Consider the following 9,850-nt stretch of genomic DNA (forward strand, 5'->3'; position numbering starts at 1 on the left):
TCCACGAGGGAGGGCCCAGGAAGTGGTGTTTCTAGGGTCCGCAGTAGGTGCAAGAGAAAAGGACTAGGGAAAGAGGGAAGGAACAAGGAAGCTAAGTCTTATTCATTTTTTAAAAGATTTATTTTATTTATGCATAGAAGAACTGGGGTACAGGCCAGAGGTGTAGGGGGTGAGAGGATTCACCAGAGACAGAGTGGGGAATAGAACAAATGGATCCACTGAAACATACTGCCAAGGGGAGCAGTGGGCGAGATGGAGGTCTGCTGGGCCATGCGGGTCACCTCCCTGGCCAGAAATCGAACTCCTGCTGCAGTGGCTGCAGATAGCTTCATAGTGCTGCTCTTTAACCCCTTGCGCCACCAGGGAGGGCCCTGAAGTCTTATTCTTTATGGGTATTTCCGCACCTGTAACTCGCTGGAGTATTCACCAGAGACTCCAGAAGAGAGAGAAGACAAGGATTGAAAGAGCAGTAAAAACTGGCTACTCACCATCCATCCACCTTAACCACCAGTAGAGGTCAAGAAACCATGGCAGCCTTCCCTGGTGGCACACAGAGCTAAATCTCAACTCTATGAAGCTATCTGCAGCCACTGCAGCAGGAGTTGGATCCCCAGCCAGGGAGCTGACCCACATGGCACAGCAGACCTCTCCTGTCTCGCCCACTGCTCCCCTCAGCAGTGTATTTCAGTCAATCTGCCTGTTCTGCAGAAACAACTATGTGTTGTTTCTGATGAATCCTCTTGATCTCGCCACCCCTGCACCTCTGGCCTACCCCCCAGCTCTTGTCTGCATAAATAAATAGATCTTTAAAAAAGAAAGAAAGAAACCACGGGTCATTCTGTACTGCTCTCAGTCCATTCATTCCATAAATACTTACTGAGCGTCTGCTATGTGTCAGGTGTTATTCTAAGTTCTTGGAAGACAGCGATAAAGAAAATATGGTACTCATGGTTCTTCAGGGATGGGGGAGGTAGCCATATGTAATAAGTCAGATGATAACATGTGTTATGAGAAAAGTAATAAAACAGAGTTAATGGGTTAGGGATGGAGGAGGTCGCAGCAGCTGTTTTCACATAGAATAATAGATTGACGAGGACGGTGGCTCTGATGACTTTTGAGAAGCTTTTGAAAGAAACAAGAAAGGAAGCCAGTATCTTTCTGAGTGAGAATGTTCCAGTTGGAAGCAATGGAAGGGCACAGGCCCTGTGGCCAGAGAGTACTAGGTATGTTAGAGGATCTGCAGGAGGCCTGTGTGGCTGGAGCAGAAGGAAGCGGGCGAAGCAGCTAGAAAGGAGACTGGAAGTTTCTGGGGAGCTGGATCACTGTGCACCTAGTATGAGTAGGCCTGGGATATTCACTCTGATGTGGCTGGGAGACCCAGTGTGGGATTCTGTCAGACTCAGCCTTCACAGGATCCTTCTGGGTGTTGGGTGGAGAACTGACTGTAGGGGGGACAGTCAGGGAACCCAGGTAGGAGGCTGCTAACCAGCAGGGAAAAGGCAGCAGAGGCTTGAGCCAGGTGGTACAGCAGAGGTGAGTGGCAGGACCTGGGCCTGTCGAGGAGGTGAGGGGTCAGATCGAGGCTGAGAGGAAGGTGGCTCCTGGGCTTTTGGCCTGGGCTACCGCAAGTGTGGAGGTGTGTACGGCTGGGACTCAGCCACCACCACTGTGGACTGGGGCGTGTTGGGATGGCTACGGGCCACGGATGTACAGATGTAACTTACGTCAGTGATCAATTCCTCCAAAACAAAGCAATTTAAGGGAACATTGATTATATTTGTTTCTGTGGATCAGGAACCCCAGCGTGGGTTCTGTCACCTATGGACAAGATATTTGGTGGGAGCTGCGGTCATTGCAAGACTTGACTGGGACAGGGTCTGCTTCTAAGCCCACTTATGTGGCTGCTGATAGAATTCAGGTCCTCGGGGGTTACTGGCTGCAGCTGCCAGCTCCTGGCCAGGAGGCCTCTCTGTCAGATGCTCCCAACCTGACAGCTGGCTCCCCCCCGAGGGAGTGAACAACACTGAGGTCACCGTCTTTCTGTAACCTAATCTTGGAGGTGACCTCTTTGGCTGTGTTCTCTTGGTTAAACATTCGAGGGGAGGTGATAAATGTACCAGCTGAGTAGGATCGTTGGGAACCAGGTTAGAGGTGGCTGCCACGATGAGGGAGCAATTGGATCAACAAGGACCATGGCAAGCTGGCCATGCAACGGGAGTGCGCCCCCTATGGGCCTGGGTGACTGAGACCGAGAAAGGAAATAGGGCTTGGACGGGGATGTTCCATTATTGGGAGGTCAGGGAGCTGGAGTGGAAGACCAGCTAGGGAGGTGGTGATTGGTGACCGCTGCCTCGTGGCCAGGTACCCCAAACCTGTCTCTAGATCAGGAGAAAAGCATGTTTTCGGGACAGGGAGCCATCGCTGGTCAAAACCCACCAAGATCACTGGTGAGAGAAGGCAGTGAATGGTCGCTTTAACAGAGCCATCTTGGTGGAATAGAAGGTTCTAGAAAGATTGGGAGGACAGAAAGAGAAAACAAAGACAAAAATGCCTTCGAGGATTCTTGGTATAGAGAGGTGCACCATTGTAACTGTCTTTAGCTTTTCACATCAGGTAACTCTGCTTCTCCTTCCCTCTTCTCTGCAGGTTTCCAGTCTTTTAGCCTACACATAGCAACCCAGGGGCCTGCAGCTGGGATGAGGGCTCCGAGCCTGAAGCCTGCCCATGATTTATTTCAGGTACCAACAAGTCACAACTAGTCAAAGCATGCTTTGTGAGACGAGGGTGGGGACACACTGTTAGTCCTCATTCATCAGCTGGAAGCTTCTTAAATCCAGCCAGTCACCCCCTGGAGAATCTGGCTTGGAAGCAAATAGGGTGAAGCAAAAGCTTATTGCTGACTGCCACCTGGTGGTCATTTTGGAAACGGACCTGGATCCAAATCTTCATCAAAGAGAGGTGGAAAGAATGGAAGATGGGAAGAATTGGCTGTACTTAATAGTACAGAAGTGGGGTCACTCTTGCTCCTGTACTAGAGGATGTGGTCAAAATGGTTTTCTTTGCCTTCACTACCAACATTTTGTGAAGGAAAAGTAAATATCATCAAAGGTGAGGAAAACACATTCATATGCAAAGTCAGATGGTCCAGGTTCAAGTCCTGTTTTGCTACTATGTGACCATGATTACACCCTTAAGTGTGTCTTAGTTTCATCCATTATAACATGGAAACACTGGGATTAAAAGCACACAAGGGGGTGTAAAGAGCTCTGAGTGCTGGAAGTGTATTGCTTTAAAATAGTGATTCTCACCAGGGGGTGCAACATTGACATTGCCTAGGGATTTTTTTCTTAAATGGAGGTAACATTAATTTACAACATTGTATTTACAACATTGACTCAAAGATATAATTTCTCACCACATCCACCACCAAATGTCCATTTACCACCCATTATCAAACAATTAGTTTCTTCTACACATCCCCTCCTCCCCCACCTTCCACCCCAATAACCATCATTATGTCTAAAGATTTGTTTTTGTTTACATTATTTTCTGCAAATGAGTGAAACCATGTGGTATTTGTCTTTATCCTTTTGACCTATTTTGCTCAGCAAAATCCCCTTAAGGTCCATTCACGCTCTCACCAATGGCAAGGTTTCATCCTTTTTGTGACTGAATAGTATTCCATCACACACACACACACACACACACACACACACAAACATCTTCCTTATTATTTCTCTGTTATTGGTCACTTGGGCCTCTTTCCATATCTTGGCTAGTGTGACTAGTACTACAGTGAACATAGGGTTGCATATATCTTTTCCTAAGTTAGTGTTCTCATATTTTGGGGGTAAATACCCAGAAGTGGGTATTTATTGGATTGCTGGATCATGTGGTAGTTCTATTTTTAATTTTTTTTTTTGAAGTTGCTCCATACTGTTTTCCATAGAAGCTGGGCCATTTGCATTTCTACCAACAGTGAACAAGTGAAAGGATTCCTTGCTCTGCCTAGAGATAGTTCAGGTTGTCACAGGGTGCAGGGTGCTTCTGGAATCTAGTGGCTAGAGGCTAGCGGTACTGCTAAATATCCTACAATGCACAATTATCCAGCAGTACTTACACTTAAAAATCCTGGAGCTGGCTCTCCCTGTTGTGGGGCAGCGGGTTAAAGCACTAGGCACTAAGAAACTGAAACCACTTCCGCATGAGTTCGATTCCCGCCTGCCCCGGAGGTGACCACATGGCACGGCAGACCTCTCCTGACCCGCCCGCTTCTCCCCTCAGCAGTGTACTTCATCGATCTGCCTGTTCTGCTCCACTCTGTCTCTGGTGAAGTCTTTTGCCACCCCTGAGTCTCTGGCCTGTACCCAAGTTCTGTATGTACAAATAAATCTTAAAAAAAAAAATCCTGGAGCGTTTTTGCCATGCTTTAAAGCAACACGAGGAACTGCTTTCTGAAAAGAGGGAAACTGAGTGAGACATGAAGCTAGGAAGAGGTTCTTTAATCATTAGGTGCACAAGTCAAATGAGGCTCCAGATGACTGTTCTCCAGTATTATAGCCACACACCAACTGCATGTCCCTATTGAAATTAAAATTAATTAAATTGAAATAAAGTTTCCAACTTGAGTCCTGGGTTGTAAAAGCCACATTCCAAGGGCTTAATAGCCACATGTGGCTAGTGGACAGCACAGATATAGAACATTCCACAAGCACAGAAAGTTCTATTTGGAGCACTGTTCCAAAAGTACTCAGCAGAACTATGCAGCTCTGAGGCAACCCACAAGAGAAAAATTAGAAAGTAAGGCTGTTCAGAGAGGAGAATATGAGAGACAACAGTAAACACCAACGACATGGTGGTTAAATACGCACCAAGGCAGTATATAATTCAGTGCTAAAACAAGTCACAACCACACATAGACAGTAGTGGATCCAAGCAAACCTCTCTCCCCCTGAAAAGCACTTAAGTGCATAAAACTTGAGAACCTCCCAAAAGCAAGCAGAATCAACAACAGAAGACAGGCAGGGGAGGGCACACGATTGTTGGGGAGCACCGTCCCTCTCTTGCTCTTCTCCCTGACACAGTCAGATTAACTTGCGGTATGTTGTTCTCAGTCCCATACGTGCCCACGAATCCATTGAACTGACAGAGGAATGCCGGTGACGGCATGCCTTGCCTAAAGTCTTGGGGTCCTTGTAAAGGGCATATGCATACTTGGAGATAAAAGGCATGCAGGAGAAATGCAGGGCCATGCGTGATATTTGGAAGAACAATTGTATGTAACCCATCTCTTTGAACTGCTCTCTGATGGTCCCGATGATGAGCAGAACCAGGGAAAAGCAGATGCACTCATAGACAAAGATCCACAGAGCATAGCACAGTATGCCCCTATATCTGTTTGTGTGGATGCAATAGAGGAGCAAGCCGCTGACCAAGATAGTGATGCAGGAGAGGGTGGTGTTGATGGTTTTCCTATAAATCTTGATCCAAAAGAGGGCTGTGGACTTTGTGTCCAAGTAGATGTTAAACTTCTCCTCAAAGCCGATGAACGAAATTTGGTTCAGTTCAAAGATGAGGAACTGGATGGTGATGAGAATAGAGAAGATGCCAGCCATGTAGGAGAACATCCTGTTGTTCATTTTGTGTTTATTTTACTGGCACTTTTCCTGCAGGAAAAAGAAAAATCATGGAGCTATGTGACAAGATGGCAGAGCCAGTCCTGGGAAAACTCCTCAGGCTTCTAGATATAAATGGGGAGGCTAAGAGCAATGATATATGGGACAGGCAAAGGGCCGGAACCCTAGGGACCTGCTCTGCACTGCTGGCTCTGACCTAACTAGTGAGGGGTGAGCACATTACTGGGAAGTGAGAGCATCGTTGGCATGGGGTATTCCTGGGGCAGCTGCATCTATGCTTTAAGTGGAGGGAAAGTATACTGGCATCAGGCTTAGGAAACTTCTGTATCTGGATGAGAAATGGTCAGGTCTGGGCTCCTGCAAAGGGTCACTGGACCCTATTCCAATGTAAGCATGGATGGAAGCTTCTTCACACTAAGAAGCACTTCTCAGGAACCAGGAGGGACACCCTGAGGGTGTTCAACTCAAGTCTGACACTATCTGGGATACCAAAAGATGCTATACATGAAGGCTCTTTCCCCCAAGGCTGCCTTCCACTTCAGATGCCAGTGGCAAGCCCAGGTTGTTACCTGTGCTGCTGACAGCCTCCCTCCTCTTGTTCAATTAATTTGCTAGAGTGGCTTTCAGATTCAGGAAATCCATTTGTTGTTTACTAGATCACCCATTTATTACAAAGGCTACAAAAGTGAGACGAGCTCGATTAAAGAAATTATGAAAAAAAAATGAAATTGTGAGCCGCAGGATAAGCATCGTCCCAAGTCGTGTTTAAACAGGTGGACTAAATCATAGACAATGATCTTTGTCCAAATAATTGACCACCACACTGACCATGAGGGGCTGTGATAGCCAAAAAGCCTCAGCTCCTGATTAATGATTATTTCATAATTTCCCGGAGGGCGAAGGCGGAGAGCCCATATGGGCAATCAGAGAGTAGCCCTCTGGCATACCCAACCCAGACTAGGCTGCGGTGCTGTTTCCTCCTCGTTGAGACTCATGCTTTAAGCATCTCCTTCCAGAAGTCAAGCTTCCTTCTCCTTTGCAGACTGGTTCCTTTGTGTGTGAGTCTCTAATAAAACCTTGTCTGGTTCCACTACACTTAGCGCTCTCTGGCGAACTCTTTTTCTAGAGGGAAAATGGCCCACTCTTTTGGGTCAGGTCTGTAACATTACCAGCTCCCAAAAAGCAAACTCCAAAGCAGGTCTCCTTCTTCTTCATTCACCACAGTAGGGAAGCACCTGTGAAGAGAGAAGGGAAAAAATCACACATGGGGGAACCAGCAGCTGGAGGCCTGATGTGGCCACTTTCCAAGGTGACTGGAAGGGGTTCATGGTCAGTCCTGTCAGACTATGGACAGGCCTGTCAGGCCACGGTGCTTTCTCTTCAGCTTCCTTCTCAGTCATTCCATCAAGTCTAAATATATATGTGTGTGTATATATATATATATGTGTGTGTGCGTGTATGTATATATATGTATGTGTATATACATATATATATATAGTTTTTTTGGTCAATAACATTTTTTTGTTGTGGTGGTAAAAGAGACATATTTTTTAAAAAAGATTTACTTATACATACAAAAGCTGGGGGGCAGGCCAGAGGTGTTGGGGTGAGAGGATTCACCAGAGACAGAGTGGGGAGCAGAACAGCAGTTTAACTGAAACATACTGCTGAGGGGAGCAGCGGGTGAGACAGGAGAGGTCTGCTGTGCCATGTGGGTCACTTCCCTGGCTTGGGATGGAACTCATGCTGCAGTGGCTGCCGATAGCTTCATAGTACTGAGACTTAATACCTTGTACCACTGGGGAGGCCCCAAAGAGACGTACATATTTACTATTTTAACCCTTTGTTTTTCTCATCTAACATTTAAAATGGGGCTACAATTGATAAATGACTTACTAGTTCTAGGCCTATAACATAATGATTCAATAGTTGCATGTGTTGCAAAATTACCACCTTCCGCTTAGATCTTACCCTTTTTGAGTGTACACTTCAATAGCAGCAAGTTCATCCACATCCACAAATTCAACCACCTTAACACTTTTATATTCCCCAAGGAAAACTCTACACCCACCAAACACTAATTCCTCATTCCTGTTCCTCTCAGCCCCTATTAACCACCATTCTACTTTTCCCTCCAAAGACTGGATTTATTTTTGTGCAAAACAACTGGCCTATGGGCCAGAGGACCTGCAGTGGCTGGTGAGAGCTTGCTTGTCTCAGCAACTGTGTCACCAGGGAGGCCTCCCCTACATATTCTGGAGCTTTGGTCTGGGATACTGATTGCAAACAGCTTTTACTTTTTCAGTTATGTTTCCAGAACAAAGGCTCAGATTCACTTTGAGTTACAGATTAACTGTGATGACTTCATAGGAGAAACATTCCTGTCTATTTGGAAGTTCCAGGTGAACTCAAACTTAGCACTTCCCACGCTGTGGGAGGTTCTTTGTCCCCCATCATGGATTATTGGGGGGCAGAACAGGCCGGGTCTAAAGGTAGCGTCGACAAGTGGAGATTCCTAGAAAAAGGGGAAAAGGGGAAAACGGGGAGCGGGTGCGAGGAAGACACAGGAATCAGAGTTGGGTGCAAGTCTTCCTGCTCTGCCTTCAGCAGAGGTTTATTTTGTACATTTTGAGCAAGTAGTGGGATGACATTAGCATATGAAATGGGCTGAGATCATGATCACCTTTTTTCTAAGAATAGTCTGGGGTCCTTTTTGACCTTTAGTTGAGATTATAACATTTTTAAAATCAATCTATCAATCAAATTAGGTCATGTTGTGGGGAATGGGATCAAAAACGGGGTGGGGGGAAGGGAGGGAAATGCATGGGACTATGGTGGTGGCACACGGGTGATTTGGTGATGGGAAACCCGCGGGGATTACAATCGAGATGGAAAAAAAATGTGCAAAATGATGTAAAAATAAACTTTTGTAATAATTAAAAAAAATTATTAAAAAAATAAATAATAAAAAAGCACACGCCAAAAAAAAATTAGGTACATAGATTTACAAAGTTTAAGACTAATATTACTATAGTGAAGTAATAATCTTCACCACAGTGAAGATTAACCAAAATAAAGTTCCTTAAACCTTATCTACTACTTAACGGCTTTTATTTTCATTGAGACATCCTAGGGGGTAAAGTAAAGTGTGGGCAGGAAGAGGAAATTTCTTGTGAATTAAATTACAGTAAAGTTCTTAGAAAACTTGTTAGAAAGTTTAAGTGCATTTCCTTGACAAGAAGACTTGCACCCAGCTTCTATTCCCATGTCTTCCTTGCGCCTGCTCCCCATTTCCTCCTTTTCCCCCTTTTCTAGGAATCTCCGCTGGTCAACGCCGCTTCTACCTTGAGACCCTGCCTGTTCTGCCCCCCAATAATCTGTGATCGGGGACAAAGAGTCTCCGACACCAAGCTGTCCTCCTTTTCTTCTCATCCTAAGTGAGCTGTGCCTTCTTCCTCCCAGCTCAGTGAAGGGGCCCACCCAGGTGCTCAATACAGACTCCTTCTCCTATCCCAAAGTCCTTTGCTGCCTTACTTCACCCATTTCTTTCAATAGCCTCTTGACTGATTTGCCTTTTCCCCCTTAGCCTTGTCCCATTCTGACCTACACTTCCAGAGGAACAAAAAAGTTTTTTTTAAGTGCAAAATCTTATCATTATCCTCACACAGTCATATCTCTAAGACACTCCCAGATCTCCCCCACTGACTTCAGAGAAAACTCCACTTGGCAGGTGTCAGGTAATGGCTCCAGGCAAACTGTGTCATCTGCCCCTCAGTTTATGCCACAATAAACTTGCTGTTTCTAAAATGGCTCTTGCCTATGCCTCTGCCTATCCGGATGTGGTCCAGGGGATGCCAACATCCTTTAAGATACAAACTCAGTAATTGCCTCCTCCAGAAATCTTCCCCTGAATCTCATTCTGGGTTGGACTCATTTTTACAGGACACTGGGCCGCCTCCTGCACAACATTTGTCACGATGCAGCTAGGAGAAGTTTTCTTCTCTTAAGTGTTGTTCAACAGTTTCTTCATTAAAAAATTGTCTAGGGCCTTCCCTGGTGGCGCAACGCATTAAGTGCAGCACTATGAAGCTAGCCACAGCCACTTCAGCACGAGTTCGATCCCTGGGCAGGAAGGTGACGGCATGGCACAGACCTCTCCTTTCTCCTCCACTGCTCCCTCAGCAGTGTGTTTCAGTCAATCTGTCTGTTCTGCT

At 45.9% G+C, this 9,850-nt stretch overlaps 1 protein-coding gene across 1 annotated transcript; it reads right to left on the reverse strand.

Annotated features, from left to right (window-relative positions):
* Window positions 1-5,084: 5,084 nt before the first annotated feature.
* On the reverse strand, window positions 5,085-5,639 carry LOC101619265 (transmembrane protein 217-like). The gene has a single exon (XM_004673993.1). It carries the CDS (start codon window positions 5,637-5,639, stop codon window positions 5,085-5,087), a length of 555 nt encoding a protein of 184 aa, XP_004674050.1.
* Window positions 5,640-9,850: the final 4,211 nt, after the last annotated feature.

The sequence above is a fragment of the Condylura cristata genome, unplaced genomic scaffold, assembly GCF_000260355.1.
Source record: "Condylura cristata isolate star-nosed mole 26May11 unplaced genomic scaffold, ConCri1.0 scaffold00001, whole genome shotgun sequence".
Classification (NCBI taxonomy): Eukaryota; Metazoa; Chordata; class Mammalia; order Eulipotyphla; family Talpidae; genus Condylura; species Condylura cristata.